This window comes from Contarinia nasturtii, unplaced genomic scaffold (assembly GCF_009176525.2).
Source record: "Contarinia nasturtii isolate CC-2019 unplaced genomic scaffold, AAFC_CNas_1.1 Cnas_scaffold_1500, whole genome shotgun sequence".
Taxonomy (NCBI): Eukaryota; Metazoa; Arthropoda; class Insecta; order Diptera; family Cecidomyiidae; genus Contarinia; species Contarinia nasturtii.
In genome coordinates, this window is record NW_022198836.1 from 510,875 (window position 1) to 529,687 (window position 18,813).

Below are 18,813 nucleotides of genomic sequence, written 5' to 3' on the forward strand. Positions count from 1 at the left end.
AAATAGAATTAATTAAAAAAAAAAAAAGTAGATCATTTTTTTTTCATTGAGTTTATTTTACTAATTTAGTATTAATAATAATTTCTTCTATGCAATTTTTCGAATCGGTATAGTGAAAAAGATCCATTATACTTAGTTATTTTTCAACAATATAATATTGCAAAGATATATAATATAATGGTTTTTCGTTCACTTTTGTAGAGTAGATAGTATATTTTTTTTTGATATTCACTGGATTGCCACTAGTAATATTTGGGAGAACAACTAGAATTAATCCATTTCCTATCAAATGTTTTTTTTTTCGTGAAAAGTAATTCGTTTTTTTAGAAGTGTTGCATCGACATCGTGTAAGCTTCGAAATACATATTTGCTATTGCTATGTCGTTCGTTTTGATTCGGTAATTCGTTTAAAAAATTATTGATTTATTTACTTATTTCGTATTTTAAATTGGTGGAGGTTCCTGGTGTCGTAGCATCGGTTCTAGACTGTATGCAAAATTGTTGCTGAAAATGCAGGAATAATCATCACCGTGGGGCACAAGGGAAGCAACACCCAAAAGGAGTAGCATTAAAGCTTGTATTGGAAGTGAAGCACGCAGAACTCGACCTAAGAATCGATAACCTCTGGAAAGAGTTGTTGTATTGATCTCGTCTGATCTTCCATCGGCACTGTAAAACGCAATTTAAAATAAAGTTATCAAATTGACATAAAATCTGTGAAATACAAAGTGAATAATAAAATTGTGCTAATAGATTAAATACCCCATAAAACACAGCATTTATATATAATATATACTTATATATGGAATATACTTTAAAGTTTTCCAGTTACAATAGCATACTTAATAATCTTTGTGAATTAAGAACTCAATGTGAATAAGAAAGATCTTAGCTTTTACATAGCAGACAAATTGTCATAATTGATTATGCTATTGGAATTAGAGAAGTTTGTGTTACTTTTAAAAAAATAAAAAATATCATACTTTGCATTAATATGTGTGGAATGTGCGGAGGCCATTTGTGACGGAGATTGGTAGGTATCCAACAGCTGTTTTGCAAAATAAATAAAAAAGAAAAATAACATAATCTAAAAAAGTTCAAAATTTGCCAAATTTCAACTAAGCGATCCATTAAAAAACAAAACTACTGGCTTCTGGTAGTAAAATTGAATTTAAAACTTACTATATCTAATAACTAAGTAATTATTTGAAGTAAATTTAAAAAAAAATGTGAAGTTAATTGTTTATACCTCTTGTGAAAGTATATGGAGTGGTGTTGTTCCAGTGGAAGTGCTTGTTAAGGTGATGCCCAGCTGACTTGAGTCATATCCGAGTACGGCTCCCAATTTTACAATATAGACTCCGGTTAATCGTCGTAAAGATTGTAAACGCAAACGAAGATCTGTCAATCTAGTGAAATTGGATTGAAAATTATTGTTAATAATGATAAACTTATCATTTTTTCTCTTATTATATGCATAGTACACTCGAATGTTAAACTAGGCATAAAATCCAATAAAATAAGTTTTTTTTTCTCCAAAAATTATTTGAAAAAGGGCAAAAAGAAAAGAAATTGCCTAACCTATTGTACACAAATGTTTGTGACTCATCAGACTTGAGAATTTGGTCGGCAGCTTCTTGAAGACCGATTACTCGTGGCTCACACCTCTCAAGTTCGTTACGTAGTTCGCGGAATTTGGAAAATTTTGCTTCCAAAATACTTCGATTAACAGTCAAATCAACCGGTTCAGATGCATGAATGGTACTTTCAGTGTGTTGCAACCATTCGCACAATTCATCGATGATTTGATGAAATTGGGAATTGCTCATCAACGATGATTGTAATAATGCTTGCCATTTCGCTGTTTGCTTACAAATATTTTCCCAACGATCATTATCACTTTGTAATCGTTCACGCAACTGCTTTGCTCTTTCGGTATCGAGGGTGTGCGTAAAGAGATGTGAACCAACAACATTTAGTGACTTAACTATCGATTTATGGCTTTCTAAGTCGAGCAAAAATTCACGATGATCAGTGATAACATCTTCTAAAGCTTCGATATTTTTGGGAGGAGTTGTTTGTAATTTTTGAGTTCCTTCAGCAAACTGAAAAACATATTATTATATTGTTGTTTTAATAAGTAGTTTTGACACTGTAAAAATATCAATTCTATATCATGGAATTCCTATTTACGAGAATCCCCTGCGCAAAAAGTTAATGACATTACCTGGAGCCATTGTTCAAGACGCCATAAATCATTATCAATTTGACTCCAGTTACGTTCCGAGCATAAGGGACAAGTCAAACGTCCACTTTCGCTGAAATAACAAGTTGAATAATATTTATTTAGAACTTAGTTTGAAAAACACAAAAAAAAATCAGCACAATCAAAATAATTTTTTTAAAAATGAAAATCTCCCTCATGGTGAGGTGTTAGTATTATAGGGAAAAAAAGATTATAGGGTAGAAATGTATACTTACTGTGGGCAATTAAAAATGTAAGAGGCAGTAAATGACCTGTTTATCCATGTATTGAAGCGCATGAGAGATATGATTCAATTAATATTGATTATTAGAAAGCAGAAAAATCAAACCATTAAAGTTTAAGTAGAACAGAAGAAAGCAATAAGATATTTGAAAAAAGATCAACACTACAATCCAAAGACCAATAACTATAGAACTATTTTTTTAAAAAAAACGGCAACTAGAATAAAATACACAAATACCTGTTTTCAAGTTGTCGCTCTTTTGATTTCCATGTTATTAGTAGTGCATCATATCTGGCTGCTATATTGGCTACTTCTTCTACCGAAGCCTCTTCATCAGTACAAAAACATTCAGTAATCAGAATATTACTTAAATGTTGTAATAGTTCTACTGATGATTGACTGTTTGAGCACAATTTCTGAACAACCTGTGAGCCTGGTTTTCTCTTTGAATTGTTAATTTCCTTTTCTAATGCATCCAAATTGTCATTACACTCTTTAAGTGCAGCATGAAGCTCGTGTATATATGCATCTTTCGGTGTAATTGATGTAGTCCGATTCAATGACCGAGAAAGAGTGTTGACTTGTACTGCACTTGTGTTCGTTTCTTTTTGTGCAAATTGTTTATTTTGAGTAATTGTGGTTGCCAATTTGGTTTTTATAACTGAAATTCTAGTTATTACATCTTTCCAAAGTAATTGATATTCGTCAATCATACACTGAATGTCATCTACATCACTTTGATTAGATTTACGCATAATTATCAAACCTAATTCATCTGCTGATGCTAAATCATTTTCACATAGTTTCAATTCATGTTCTAATATTCGAATTGATTGAAGTTTCTCTTCTGGGTCCATTTTTATGAGATGTTCAGTTTTTGTTAATTCTGCATCGATTCGAGTTAGTGCCACAACTGACTTTCCATGTAAATTACGGAACTGTTGGTGCTCTTTTGTATCTTCATTTAATCTACCTATTATATCGAGAGTTCGTGGTACCAATCTATCATAACGGCTTAACAATTCTTTACATGGATTTACTAACTCTTGAATATTTAATGGGTCGATGCCATTTGATTTGACTAATTTCGAATATGAATGAGACAAGCATTCAAACTGTGGTTGCTGGTATTCAATTTCTTTAATTTGTTTCTCGAGTACTACTATACGCTGATTTATTTGATCTTTTGTAAGTTTATCAATGTCTCTCTCTAGTTCATTCAATTCATTTTCTTGATTGCTGGTCCATGAATTTAACTCATTTGTTAATGATAAAGAATCCACAATTAATGACCAAATTGTATGAATTCGTTGCTTTCGTTCAACTGATGCATTGCAAATATGTTTCCATTTATGATCTATTGATTCAATTGCTATTTGAAGTGCATTTGTATCGACATGTGATTTCCACGTCTCCACATCAGTTAACATCATTTCACACAAATTAAGAACATCACCAATATTGGCGCTCTCCTGTTCAATCGATCGCTGAAGGTCTTCATGTTCACGAATCATTTTTTCAAATGAAATATTTTCTGAAGACTCAAAACTAATTGGTTTGTTCAATTTTATATCGAAATTATGCAACTTTGTTCGAAGAGATGCAATTTTTTCTTCCATACGAATAATTGTGCTCTTGAGCTCTTGTATTTTATTTGATCTCATTTTTGATAAGGCTTTTAATTGTTCCCACCGATCAACAATTACATCAAGTTTTTTCTTGATATCGACACGATGATATTTGTCATTATCATTAGGCGTTGCATAGAATGTTAATAACTCGCGGCCTGTTATAAGCAGCCAATCCTTTTCTCGCTCACGTAATGCTAATTCAGATTGCAAATCTTTTTCAAGCCGGCGTAAGAGATCTTCGGAATCGTACAATACGCAACAAGATTCATTGTCGTGTACATTCATACGATGTCCAATGTCATCCATCCACTGTATAAATCGTTCATATTTTCTAAAGAATGTTTCGGATATCGTCAAACGTTCATCAATATTTGCAATCAAATGTGTTAGTTGTTGCTCAAGGTCAGCCTGCTGTTGCCATAGTCCATGTGTTGTACGTCGAATGATTTTTATGTTGCTTGGATATAAACATTCTTTGAGTTCCTCCTGAATAACAGTGATGGCTTCTAATTCCGGTGTTAAGTTATTGATTATGACCTTTTGATCACGCAATTGACTTAGTGTGTTCTCGATTTGAGCTACATTTTGCGGTGTGGCTCTTGAATCAGTGCAAATTATATGTTGTGTTTGTTGAAATTGTGATTGTAACACATTAACCCTTTGATTGTATGTGGTAGCCAAAGATTGTATTCTATGTAGAAAATCTCTCCATGTTTCTAGTGAAGCTTTTAAATTTTCGATGCGCTGCATAATGGCACCAACCTCCATTCGCATTGATGTTATCATTGCACTGTCATGAATAATTAATTGAACTTGTTGTGATTTTAAATCGTTACAATTGCTCTGCGCATGTTCCATTTGTTCCAAAATATTTTGTATAACTCGTAAAATGTGAGGTATTCGTTGAGGATGAATATATCTAAGATGCAAACGGGATTTTTCTCGCTCTTTCTCCTTGAGCCAAATCAAAAGATTACTTTGATCATTTTTATATTTATTCCATAGCTTAAGTCTTAGATCGATTTCAGAATGTCGATCAATAATGCGTAACAGGGTTTCACTGTGTAATTTTAATAGCTGTTGAAATTTCTCAGTCAAATTTGAATCAATATCGACACTATCTTTGGTTCTGGTGGATAAAATTGCTTGTTGACTGGTCAAACAATTTTGATGAATTTCGCACAAATTTCGATATTCATTTAGACATACATAATTTTCAGGAAGTACTTCGGAGAGAAATAGCTGGACATGTAACAAATAATCATGCCACAAGTTTAATGCGGATGCTCGATTTTCACTTTGCACTAATCGCGTTGATAAACGATGATATTGCTGGAACGTGTCACGGAATATTTGTTGCCACAGTTCTAATACTTCAATAATTGATGATTCTGTTTCTGATGTACTGTCAATCACACGATTTCTTAATTCATTCAGTTCCCCTTCCGTACGGCCTAATGCCAATAGCTGCGAACGGAGTGTAATTAAACGTTCTTCAAATTCACACTCCTCAGGTTGGTCAATTGCCTGGGCAAATTAAAAAAAATTAAATGATTAAGTTAAAAAATCACGTGTTATCACATAAATTTGGTTGAAATCAAAACTTACAGCTTTCATATCGTTCAAATTTCCTTTAACGTCTTTAATGTTCTGGTTGCACTCGCTTTCGTTGTTACTTCGTGCATCGGCAATATCAGCCAATAGTGAAATAGATTGTCGTACACTTTCTAGACGGTTACCCAATTCATCAACTTCATCTTGTAGGAGGTCGGATGTACTCAGTTCCATTTCAGTTGCTATTTCAAAAGCCATTTTACGTAGATTCTCTACTTGCTCAGTGTGTTTTAATAAGTCTCTCTTGCATGCCTATTAAAAATAATGAAAATTTTCAGTTTACTTTGCATTATTTCATTCACAAACATTGTGTTAAATATACATATATTCACAATACAACACAACAAACAAAATAAACAAACTTATGTCACACCAAAGCAACCATTTTTTGTCACTTAATTTTTTTGTCACATTTAGCGTTTGCATACCATACATAATAAAGGGAACAACAAAACAAACAACTATGTTTTTTTTATAGATAACTTGCTTTTAACCTTATACTAACGTTTACCGAAAACACGCTGTTTGTTAAGTGTGTAAATTTATGAATCTCAAAAATTACCTCAATAATACTTGTGTCTAGTGGTTTGATCACGTTAATAGTACCCATTCGATCGGCAGCCCAATTTTTAATAACATCACTGCTGTTTCTATATCTTTTCCATAAATCAAGAGCTCGTTCGTACTTATTTCGTAAATTTCGTATGTTATCGTTTGTATTTTTCCATTCACTTTCAGCTTGATGGACAGATTCATTGATTTTGTGTATAATATCTGGACTACACGTTTCAATTAATGGTTTTGCTGAAACGTGCAACTCTTCCAATTGCTTTTCATTCACATTATCTGTCAATGCCTGTAAAAATTTGAATAATTATAATCAAATTAAATATGCAAGTACTTAAATCTAATCACAAAAATTGCTGATTTCAGCCGAATGCGTACGTGTAAAACAAATTTCACATGAACACTAAATCCCTATGTTCTATTTTACTTTGCTTTTATTTTTAAATTCTTGTGCGTTTTTATTTCATTTCTCTCTTAGCGCCAAGCAAATGTGTATTGATTCGATATTTCAAAAACTTTTTTTATTTATTTATTTCACATGAGTAGAAAGTTTGTTTCTTGACTGTGGCCTGTATTTTTGTGAACATGAATGGAGTGTACTCTATTATCAACATTGGCTCAGTCGATTATCACATATACTGTTATCTCGCTCTCATTCCATAACTACGAATAGTGTATTACACAAGGTGAAATCGTAGTGTGCGTCTATGTTTCGCGGTAGCTCAGCGTATCAACGGGCTAAATAGCAACTGATATCATTTGTAAGGATTTTTTTTCCTAATGAGCATATTTGAAATCTCTTTCACACAATTTGTTTCGTTTGACCTACTTTTTTTTATAGACGATTTACTTGAATAGAATAGTGTAATGAATTTGTTGTTAGCTTTTAAAACAACATCATATTTAGAAACGCTTTACAAAAAATAAATATATAATGAAGTTTTTAAAAAAGCAGATGAAAATATAAACGAGAATCTAAAAATTAAAAGTTCATACCTCTAATCGCTCAGTTGTTCTTTTCAATCGATCATAATCCATTTGGCCATTTAATTTCAACAGATCAATCATGAATTCGTTTTCATTGTTTGTTTGTTGCACAATTTCCAATTGTCGTTCGAACCTTCGCCATAATGCAAGGCGGTTTTTCAGCAAATTCAAAATGTGTGTACAGCGTGACTCTTGTTTGTCATGTTTGTCTTGTAACTGTGATAGATTGCGTTCCAATTTAATTGGTGATATAGAAACTTTAAGTCGCATGGGTAATGTGTGTAGCATTTGTCGCAATCGCATATTTTCCTGCCACTGAATTTCCAATTCGCTTATTAAATGTTCTGCATCATTAATTGCTAATTCAAGTTTTGCTTGGTCCAATTTTTCGCTTGATTCACAAGAATCTAAGACAACATCATTGTTTTGCTGTAATTGATGTAACTTTTTGATTCCATTTTGTAGAGCCATCAATAATTCCTTCAGATTTTGTGCATCTTCAATTTCTTTAGTGACAGGTGTACTGATGCTGTGAGCCAAGGCAAAAATTTCTCCAATCTGCTCAGGATCATACGAAGGTAATAAACTCAAGCGTCCCAATTCATTGAATGCTATATTTAATCGATTATTCAAAACTTGCATCCGTTCGATGTATATATTCAGTTCATCTTCGTTCTTAATCACTCCTTTTACAGATGTTGCAAGTAATTGCACTTCATTTAATTCTCGCCTCAAAATATCCAACTTTTCATCCATTGGAATATTTTCATCAAATAAAGTACTGACGATTATATTTTGAATTTTTTCAATTTTATTGGTTATATTTGCCCAACGTTCTTCCAACTGTTGATGAAATTGTCTTTGCAATAATTCATCACGAATTGGAAGTATTTCAATGGATTTTTCCAATGAATTTTCAATTTGTTTTCGAATTTTATTATTTACCTGTGAATTATAAAGTATAATAAAAGATTTAAGTTTTTGATAAAAAATATAATATATTTCACTTACTTCATAATGCACACGAATTTCCCAAAAGTGTCTAGTGTTTTCGCTAGATTGTAATCGCAAATCAGATGGAATTTCAATTTGAGCTAACTCTCGTTCAGTTCTAAGCATCCATTGTTCAAGTCGATCTGTCAAAGTTTCGTATGTTGTCCAAGATTCACGGAACATCGATAGACGTTTTAGATATATTGAGAGAACTTCTCTGAGTTTCAAAAGTCCAGCTAAACAATCGTTTGCTTCTTCTTGAAGTTTGGGGGCACTAATTGAATCTTGTAGTTGAGTGGAAAGGTTGGTTAAATGTACAATTCGTGCATGATGTTGATTGATATCAGTGGAAATTGATCTATACATTGTAATATAACGTTCATGATCAACAGTTGAAACCTCTGATAAGTCTGGAACACGTTGTTGTGCCACTTGTAGCCACTGTTTTTCATCGGCCAAGCTTTTTTCTAATACTGTCCATCGTGAAGCCGCCAAAGAAATCCGTTGTGCTCGTTCAGACGCCTTTTCCAATATTTGTGCGGCTTTATCTGTTAATGACATGTGCAATGCTTCATGCTTTTTTCGAGATTCACTATCGATATTTTGTCCCAAGGATTGTAAAATCATTCGGCAATGGCTCAAATTAACAAAGCATTTACGATGTTTTTGCATTTCTTGTTGTAACTCGTCGAAACTACTTGCACTAATTGGTTGATCAACAAGCGATTCCGTGAGTACGATTATTTGTGCGAATTGGTTGAGAGTTTGTACATATTCTTCGGATAAATCTTGTAATTGTAATAATCGATTTTTTTCGAGTATTATGGCATTTTCAAAATTCCTTGCATTTTCGTAAAGTGAATAGATATCGATTGGCAACGAAACATTTGGAAAATCACGTATTATTTCACGCGCATTTTGCATTGCACATGAAATTTCATCCATATGCGATGCAAGCAAAAGATCTAGATTATCTAAATTCTCTAAACGTTTGCTTATTACAGTATCATCATCTTCAGTTGCTTGTATAGATTCGAATCGATTTTGTGATTCAGAAATTTTTGTTTGGATCGATTCAACGAGCTCAATAAATTCTTTCAGTCGATTCAAATCGTTGTAAACCTCATTACTGCTCTCTTTTGTTATATTTGACACAGCATTCACTTGTTGCTTTAGATTTTTCAAGCAGTTCTGCATCTGAACTCGTTCGTTTGGATCATTTATTTTTACAGTTTTATCAAGATGTTTGGAAAGATTTTTAATGGTTGCTGAAATGTGATCTAATTCACTTAGCAGTTTGCAATGCTCTTGAACTTTTTGTTCAGTTGGTCCCTCACTTGAATTTTGACGGTTTAAATATACTCGATGCTCAATCTTTTCTAGCCATATTGATATCTCCTCAATTATGTGAATTATAGTTTCGCGAATTTCCACAGTACCTTCCGCATTTTTTGCATTTTGTATTTTAGACATGTTATTTTCTATCAACTGTGTATGTTGTCTTATTGACTCTGGTGTTACAACTGATGTTAACATTGTGCCCAAGTGCACATTTTGAACATTTAGTGTGTTTTTTATGCGTTCAGCAATAACTTGATTTGTATGTAGCAAAAGCTTTTCTTGTGAATGTTCAGAAATGGTTACTTCATCATTTGTAGGTTTTGGCGCTTGTATTTCCAAAGTTCTGCCTTGAGATTCATTTAAGTGAATATCTGAAATTCGTTAAAATACAATCTTATTGTTTTTTGTTTTCTGAATAAAAAAAATTATATTTTTACCGTCGGAATTCCCATCTAAAGCTAGGTCTCCAATTGTCACAGAAGAATCGTCGTTGGGTTGAACTTCCTTGCTTATCACATTTGATGTATTATAAACTGTTGTCTTTGTTATTTGTAGCGTAGCATATTTGGGATTTATGGATTCTACCAAATTTTGTTTGATATCTGTACTTTGATCTGGCTTTTCCGTATCATCTATTTGAATATTCTTCTTATTGTTTTTTTTCTTCTTCGATTTTGGTTTTTTCACATTTTCATGAGATGTTGATTCAATTTCCCGTACTAGACCTGGTTGTGTTTCATCAATCACATATGTTTTTTGAATTTCGAGGACTACAGGTGCAATTTCACCCTCGGAAATAGTTGTCGTGTTTTCTACTTCAGGAACTATGAATGATGTTTGGATATGGATTTCGTACGGCTCATCACTAGACGTTTCAACTTCCGGTGATATATCTACAATACGTGGTGACGTTTGAGTGACCTGTTCAATAGTTTCAGTAATGCTAGTTGATGTTCCCTGTGTTTCAGTTGATAATTTAATCGGAAGATCATGAATAATGTCAGATACAAGGTTATCGGTTACATGTGGTACAATTTCCGCACTTCCTAAATCTTCATTACGTGGTGAAGTTTGCAAACTTTCGTCTCTAACAGACAGCTCCACTTGCATAGATTTCTCTACTTTGGGTATGCTTTCCGTTTGTACCTTTAAAAATAAAAAACAATAAACAAAAATTACGTATGTATATATCAGTAGTAAAGTTTTATATAACATTATTAACTAACATCAAATATTTTTTTTTTTTTGCAAAGGTTTTATCTTCATTACATAAAAACCCCATTTTAATATTGGTATTGAATGACTAATAATAAAGTTCAAAATATCATAATAATTATTGAAGTTTTTGAGTTTTAAAATAAAACTTACCTCTTCACATATACTTTGAGTTGGCTTTACAGATTTGATGTCATCATCGAATGCAAATACAACTGGGCTAGTTTGCGCTTCGATGTCATTTGTGATTACCTCTTGTTTTATCGGGGAAGTCTGTAGTTTTTCATCGATCAATTCTTTTTTCTGTTCTGGTGTGGTTTGCATTGACCTTGAATCAACTTGCTTTTGGACAATTATCTGTTCACTTGCGATATTTTCAAATAATAAATCGGTTTGTTGTTCAGCATCTGTAGTTTGTGCAACATCTGTAATTTCTTCATAGACTTCTGAAGCTATTATAATGTCGGGCGTTAATGGTTTTGGTGAACTAGATGACGATGATATAACACTTTCCTCAACTATTTTAATTGGATTTTCCAGTTTCGAAATTGATTTATAAGATTCTTCAGAGCTTAGACTCAACACTTGTTCAGTACTTGTGATAAGTTTTGCATTGTTGTTCGATGAAATCGGCGTTGTTTCAATTTCAGGCATTTCCATTTCATCTGATATTGTGTTGTCGTCACTAATATGCAAGTCCGTTGTTTTAAGATCTGTATTCAATGGTTCACTCGACTCTATTGATTGCAATCGTTCTTCAACTAAATTCACATTTAACTTCGGTTGCTCGGACGAGTCAAGTTTCATTTTTACTGTAACACTACCAGGCGATGATGGTTCTTTTGGTGACATTATTAACTTAACTGTCCGTGTGGTTCCATCTGAAACATTAAGCTCATGATCAATGAAAAGTTGAGTGGCCGAACGAATGTCTATTGTTTTTGGTTTTACTAAATTTTCTTCAATTTTTTGTGAGTCACATTTTTCGATAAATATGACGGGATCATTTGGTACAGCTATATTGATCAAGTTCACATCTGATTTTTCAGAAGTTGTCATACGTTCCGCGTTTTCAGTCACTTCAGTTTTCGCGAACACTTCAAATTGCTGCAACAGTGGAGGAGCTTGTGGTACTGATACTTCTTCACTTTTGATCTCAATGTCAGGTTTTTTACTCTTTTTATTTTTTCGCTTATTTTTCCCAATCGAGTATGTTTTCTCTGATTCAGTTTGGTCGATATTACTTTTGGATGGTAGCGATAATTCGTCAATTGTAGCTCCAAGTTGTGGAACTTGTTCGATTAGTTGTACTTGTGGTTCATTTTCAAGATTTTCAATTATTCCAATTTCTTGTTCCAAACATGTTGATAAGTCCTCTTTTTTCATTTTAATAGAATAAGTGCCTTGAGATGATTTCTCTGATTCAGATGATTGCATTTCTGGATTTATTCCAACAATATTTTTTGAAGATAAGCTTTCCATTTCCAGTTGTGATATTTTCGATTCCAATTGGTTGTTGGATTGTTGAGTGCTTGAGATTTCTTTATCTGATTTAAAATCTGTTGCATAACTTGGCTCAAGTTCATTGGTTTGTTGAGTTACTACTGGTGGTTGCTCAAAAATATATGATTCTAATAATACTTCATGTCCAGTTTTTGTATTGAAAGGCCATATATATTCACAACGAATAGAATCATGATATGGTTCTTTATGTATTGTGTCTTGGATGTAGGTACGAGGTGGTACAAAAATGTGAGATGGCTGAACTGCTGGCCATATTTCGTCAATATTTATTATTTCATCATCTCCTAGTTGTTTTATGTTTGAGCTGGATTGGATTTCAATATTTTTTGCTGCAAGGTTAACCAAGTTTACATCACTTATAGCCGTGATTGTCAAATCAGCATCTACTTGTGCATTGTCAACCAAATCTACTTGTGCGGGTTGTTCAAAATCAGTGAATACCTGAGAGTCTTTTTCTTCATCATCTTCTTCAACGTTTTTAGGCTCACGTTCTTTTTTACCTTTATTTTGTCTTTCCATTTCTTTATTTTCACAAATTATTACCGGTTCCATTGGTTCATTTACAATTTCCTCATCTGGTCGTATAGTATCTTCATCGTCAGCTGGTAATTCAACGATTGGCAGAGAAACATCTTGACTATCAATCATTTGCATTACATTTATTTTAACGCCTGGTGCTTGATCTTCGGTAATTTCAACTTCTTCTGGTTCTTCAATTACCTCCTCAGTTACATGTTCGACACCATTAACTATAGTCACTTTACGAATAATTTTTTTCTTACGTCGAATTATACGCTGTGTCAAATGATGCGTAATGGTTTGAACACAAGATTGCTTCAAAGGTATATTTCTATCCAGATCATGTGATTGTTGTGTTAGAGGTACATTTGATATAACTATTTCCTCTGTAGTAGCTGGATTTTCTACCACTGCTTGTACAACTAAACTATCTGCTGAATCACCGAGAGTATGTTCTGCTTTAGATTTTGTTATTTTTGTTGTTGTCGATCCGTTATCATCTGCGATGCTACTAATGACTGATTGTTTTTCTGTACTCGTTTGAGAAACACTCTGTTCAATGGGCTCATTGTTTGGTCCAACAACCGACGATATTTTTGTTAGTTGATGTTTCTGCTCAACTTTCTGATGTTGAATCAACGTTCGTGTTACTTTTCGTACGATAATTTGTTTTCTACCATCTGCGTCAACTACTACCTCCGTTGTTGTATTATCTGGTTCAACAAATGTCGTCTCGAATGCTGCTGTTTGCGGTACATTACGTAATATTAATTCGGTTGATTTCTTCATTTCTTCGCCTGGCTGCTTATATCTTGCGTCTACAAAAACGTCTTCCATGTGTTCATTAGTTGTACGTGGATTGGGAGTAGATTCGATTTTAATCGTTTCATGTCCTTCAGACTGTGTCTGTGTCACGCAAATGTTTTCTGTTGACTTTGTGTCTCTAATGGTCTGTGCAGCGCTTTCGATCATAGGTGGTTTGAATTGAACTTGTAGACTTTCACTAGTTTGTGTTTCAACTTCATTTGAATGTGGATTCATCAATTGAGATGGTTCAGCATGTTCTGGCATTGAAGCGCTTGAATCAATTGTGGGCTCAGATAGAGTTGACAATGCATGAGAAGTTTTTCTACGTAACTCAATTAAATGTGTTTTCAATATCTGAAGTTTTTCATTTGACTTATTTAACTGTAGACGAATAACTTCGATTGTATGTGCCAATTGGTTTGATAGTGCTGTGTTCAAAATTTTAATGTCCTCGTAATCACTTAAGCTGTCACATTTTGCCTTAATTGCAGCCAATGTTTTCTGTTTTTTTATTAGCTCTTTAATGTCAGTCTGACATCTGTTTATATTTTCAATTGCATTTGCTTCGTCGTCATTTGAAGTGATTACATCATTCAAATCTATATCCCTTAACCAAGCTTCAACTTCAATCAAAAGTAGCTGATAGCTTTCGATTTCTGCCTTTCGTTGTGTTTGTTTTTGTATTGTATCCTAAAAGTACAATGAATTAAGTTATATATGTGAACTATATTAAAATTGATATTAATTTTAAAAAAACTGACTGTTATTAATGCAATTCCACTCTTTGATCTAGATATCAAATCTAGTATTTTTTGCTTCAGCTGTTTAATTGTTTCTTTTGTTTCAGATACAAGACAGCTTTCAGCTACATTCATTTCTAGAATATTGATATCTTTCTCCTGTTGCTTCAAATTTAGAAGAATAAGCTGAAATTAAAAAAGATATATTAATATTTCATAAATATAAAAACAATAATGAAATATAATTATTATTGGTACTGACTTGAAGTGATGACAGCATTTCCTCGAGACTGTCGCTTGGTAAATTAGAGAGACTTTGTTCAGAATCTGCCATTAATTCCAAGAATCTATCCAACTCAAGGTTAGTTTTATCTTGTATCTAATGATGAAAAATTAAAAAAAATTATTGAACATTTATAATTGGGTTTTAAAATGTTTTGAATGTTCATATTAATGAAGGATTGAAGGGAAAAAGTCATGCAACATCAATCAATTTCAATACGGAAAATATATGTAAAAAAAATGCGCTACGAATAAGAAGCCAAAACTTGGAACTTGAAAATGTTCATAATACTATATTCTTTTCATAAATGATCGACCTTATATGTATTAACTGAAAAGAAATATAACTTATGTTTATAGCGTTTCTTTTAGTTTCCATTAGTGGTAGTCTGCCACTGGCAGATCAAGAATGTTTTTGTTTAATTTCACTGTGCGTCATTTTTCAACTTCAAATTTCTGACAGAAACGAGACCAGTCGGCTTACATAATTCGGTTTGAATACACTTACCACAATTTGACAATTTTGGTCATTTTTGACCATTTTGGATACTTTTTGCGTGGTGAGTGTATTCAAATTTTATTTTATAGCAAAAACAGCGTCATATTCGGTCTTTTCATGCCAAAAACCTCCAAATACTCATTTTCAGAGCGTTTGAATGGAAACCAATTTTACTTCAAAATGTGACTTCAGAGGGGACTAACCAAATCATTTTTTTTTTTAAATGATCCAATTTTTTTTAAAACGAATTATGTGGCTTAACTATACTTGAACCGTACTACAACGCCTGATAGGTCCCGCCTCTAGGATATTGCATGAATTCAAAATGTTACTAGAGTATAAACAGCCAATTTGGGTTTTCCGTTAAACTTCTGAGGAAAATTGTGGAAAATCCTGACGTGATGGAGGAGAACGAATGATGCCATTGGAATTAACGCCCCCGAATTATGTAAAACCGACTGGTCTCGTTTCTGTCAGATTTTGAGTGACACACAGTGTTTTAATTAACTTTTAGTATGGAACATACAATTCAATTTCCTCATTTTGTAATAGGCAAATTAGTCGACAATAGTGGAATAATTTTTGTGATTGTAAGTGCTACAGAAAATTTAAAACTAATTATGAAATGTTTTGATGTAAATTATTTTTGTGCCAAACCTATTCAAATGTCATTATTTTTTATCATTGCAAACTAAACACCAATTTGATAAAAAATGACATTTTATACGTTTTTTCAAACACTTTATAAAGTAAATGAAATAATATGGGGATGATGTCAAACCAGTAGCAATTATGGTTAACGGAAGAAAAACCATGTTTTAATTAAATACGAAGCAATTCACCTTCTTTTCTTGTCTGTCAATATCAACGCCACCTCCATAAATCACCACAGGATCTGGTTTTGATGTTTGCTCAGTTATCGATGTTTGAATAGCTAAAGTTAGAGTGTCACATGCACTTTGCAATGGAGATTTATCTCTGGTCATATTATTAGTTTTAAAATTAGTTACCACACATTCATTAGTGTTTACTAAAGGTCTTGAACTAATAAACATAGCCTGTTGTGGCATATCACGGGTGTCGTAGCATAATAAATTGTGGCCAATGGGAGGAGGATTTGGTGCATTTAATTTTGTTGTTATATTATTTCCATTGCTTTCAGTTCCTTTGCTTAACTGACGTGCAAGTTCGTTAATAGATACCACGCATTGTGTTAAAGTATTTCTATTTGCAGAACGTATTTTTGATAACAATATATGGTGATTCCTTTCAGCAATCTTATAATCGTAACTAATTGGACAAAAATCGTTTCCGAGGTTCATTAAATATTCAACATTTATCGAAGTTTCATTTTGCAAACAAACATTGAATTGTCTTGTTTTCTGGGTGCTGTTCCCGCGCACTATGATTATATTATGTTTTGATATATTTTCTGTTGTTTCTGCTAGCGATTGTTTGGTAATTTCTAATTCTTCCTGAGACACAATATCTGACTCGATTAATTTTGGTAGAGTTGTGAGATTATCTATTGGTCCAGTTCCAGTTATTCTCATGGAACTTATTGGAATCTCATAGAACTTCTGTGATTCAACTTCAAGCTCATTTATCACTTTAACTTGTTCAGTTCCTTCGTCTTTGTTGCTCTCTTCGCGAGCTTGTTCTTTCAATATTGGAAGCGGTGACTTATTTTGACTTTCATCTAATTTTCTTTTGTCGATTTTTGATATATGAGCCAGATTTTCAACAAGTTCCTTTGTTAATTCAGTTGAGATTTTAGTACCTGCATCTTTTGGACTTTGAATCACAGTCACGTTATCACTGCCTACAGAGGAATATGATCGCAAAAGCGTAGCATCTTGGATGTCTGTTTTACTTATATTCACAGTTTGTGGTTCTTTTACATCGAATATTTGTTTTTCGATTGGGCTGAATTGAATGGATTCTAACATAGTTTTTTCTTTTGTGTGGACATTTGATTTCTTTTTTCTTTTAGGTTTTATTGAATTAGTCTGTGTATTCTCTGACACTCGTTTCTTATTGGTTTTTGTCAATTCACTTAATCCGTCTCTATCAAAATTCAAATTTCTTTCCCCACCCTCTTTATTCGCAAGATTTTGATTGGGTTGTTTATCAACAGTCGACACTTCGTGTAGCTCATGTGGTATAGCAGACCTCACCACATTAGCCCAACTCATTACATTTATTGAATCTATCTTTGAATCATCATGAAACGGAACTATTCTGGTCTTAGAAGCATCAAGATTTATCAAATTTTCTGATGAGGTATGGCATTTTACACATGCTGCATTTAATGCGACTTCACTTTCAAATAATTTCATTTTATCATGATCGGCATTATCACATTTTTCAGTATTCTTTTCTTGATAAGGTGTACTTGATGATATCGACTTCTTCTTTAGCTTCTGCTTTTTACTTCGTGCGTTTTTTGCGAGTTTATAAGTTTCAACTTTAACTGATCCGACAATATTAGCCCATGTTGGTTTATTCAGGTCAATTTGCTCAGAGTCTGACACGAATAAATGTCTTCCGTTCTTTCTCAATGGTTGTGGTTCAAACGCGCTAGAAACATCTTCTGAAAACTTGATATTACTAAGAACCTTTTCTGTTTTATTCATGGTATAATCTTCTTCCTGTATGTGCTGTATTTTTGAAGTATTTTTTGATAGATTATCAATAGATGAAATATTGGCAATAGATTTCTCATCCAAATGTTTCCAGATAATTTGATCTTGAGAGATTGGCTTTTCCACTTCACATTTCTTTTCAAGTGTGCTTTCTTCAATATAAGTTGTATGCGCAGTAAACATTATTGAAGGCTTTTCAACTTTCTGTATGACCGGTTCAACAGAAATAAATTTCAATTGTGGAGTGACTTCCATTACTGAACGCGGTGTGAATTCTGGAGCATCGATCGATAAGTTTGATGTGAATGTCTTCGTAGGTGTTACATAACGATAACATATGTGTGTTGGCGAATTTTCTTCCAATATACTAGACCAAGTATCGATTTCTGTATTTTGCGTGATTTGTATCGGATCGGGACTTGGTATTTGTTCTTTCAAATGTTTTTCGGCTGAAATATTGTCACCTTCATGTAGTGATTCAAACAAAACATTACTTTCAACGGGTTGCGGCAAAATAAGTTGTTGTTGGATTGTCTTGTGAATATTACGATTGGATTTTTCTAAAGGAATAACAGTTGAAATATTCGCAGCTTGATTTTTGTTTTGTAAAATATCGTCAGGATGTGTTCCAACTATAGATGCATACGAGCGTAGCAAAGGTTTTTGTGGAATTTGAATTATATGAGTTGGATGTATGCTATCCACTTGTGATATTCCTGAATAATCTATTGGAGCGTCCGAAGATATTATATTATCACAAATTTTCTCATTTGAGTGCGATTGACGTTCATTTTCTTTATTAAAATCGTCAAATTTGATTTCTGATACTGGTCTGGAGGGAATTGACTCATTATCAATATTAACATCTTCCTCAGATGATCTTACACTTCTTTCAGAAATTGACATAACTCCATCGTGATCTCTACCCACTATTGATGCGAATGAACGCAGCAAAGGTCT

The 18,813-nt window shown here is 33.0% G+C and overlaps 1 protein-coding gene across 4 annotated transcripts in view; it reads right to left on the bottom strand.

Moving 5' to 3' along the window:
* Positions 1 to 49: 49 nt before the first annotated feature.
* Positions 50 to 18,813, bottom strand: part of LOC116346446 (nesprin-1) — an 81,550-nt gene continuing 62,786 nt past the window's right edge. For all 4 annotated transcript variants that reach the window (XM_031776494.1, XM_031776493.1, XM_031776495.1 and 1 more), the window contains 15 exons: positions 14,690 to 14,806; positions 14,449 to 14,613; positions 10,991 to 14,377; positions 10,060 to 10,768; positions 8,300 to 9,993; positions 7,298 to 8,233; positions 6,297 to 6,590; positions 5,729 to 5,986; positions 2,727 to 5,647; positions 2,482 to 2,517; positions 2,228 to 2,318; positions 1,582 to 2,105; positions 1,250 to 1,409; positions 984 to 1,048; positions 50 to 669 (listed from right to left, as the gene is read on the bottom strand). In XM_031776494.1, the coding sequence (XP_031632354.1) occupies positions 444 to 669; positions 984 to 1,048; positions 1,250 to 1,409; positions 1,582 to 2,105; positions 2,228 to 2,318; positions 2,482 to 2,517; positions 2,727 to 5,647; positions 5,729 to 5,986; positions 6,297 to 6,590; positions 7,298 to 8,233; positions 8,300 to 9,993; positions 10,060 to 10,768; positions 10,991 to 14,377; positions 14,449 to 14,613; positions 14,690 to 14,806 (11,583 nt within the window). In that variant the 3' untranslated portion in view covers positions 50 to 443. The remainder of the gene's footprint in view (positions 670 to 983; positions 1,049 to 1,249; positions 1,410 to 1,581; positions 2,106 to 2,227; positions 2,319 to 2,481; positions 2,518 to 2,726; positions 5,648 to 5,728; positions 5,987 to 6,296; positions 6,591 to 7,297; positions 8,234 to 8,299; positions 9,994 to 10,059; positions 10,769 to 10,990; positions 14,378 to 14,448; positions 14,614 to 14,689; positions 14,807 to 18,813) is intronic.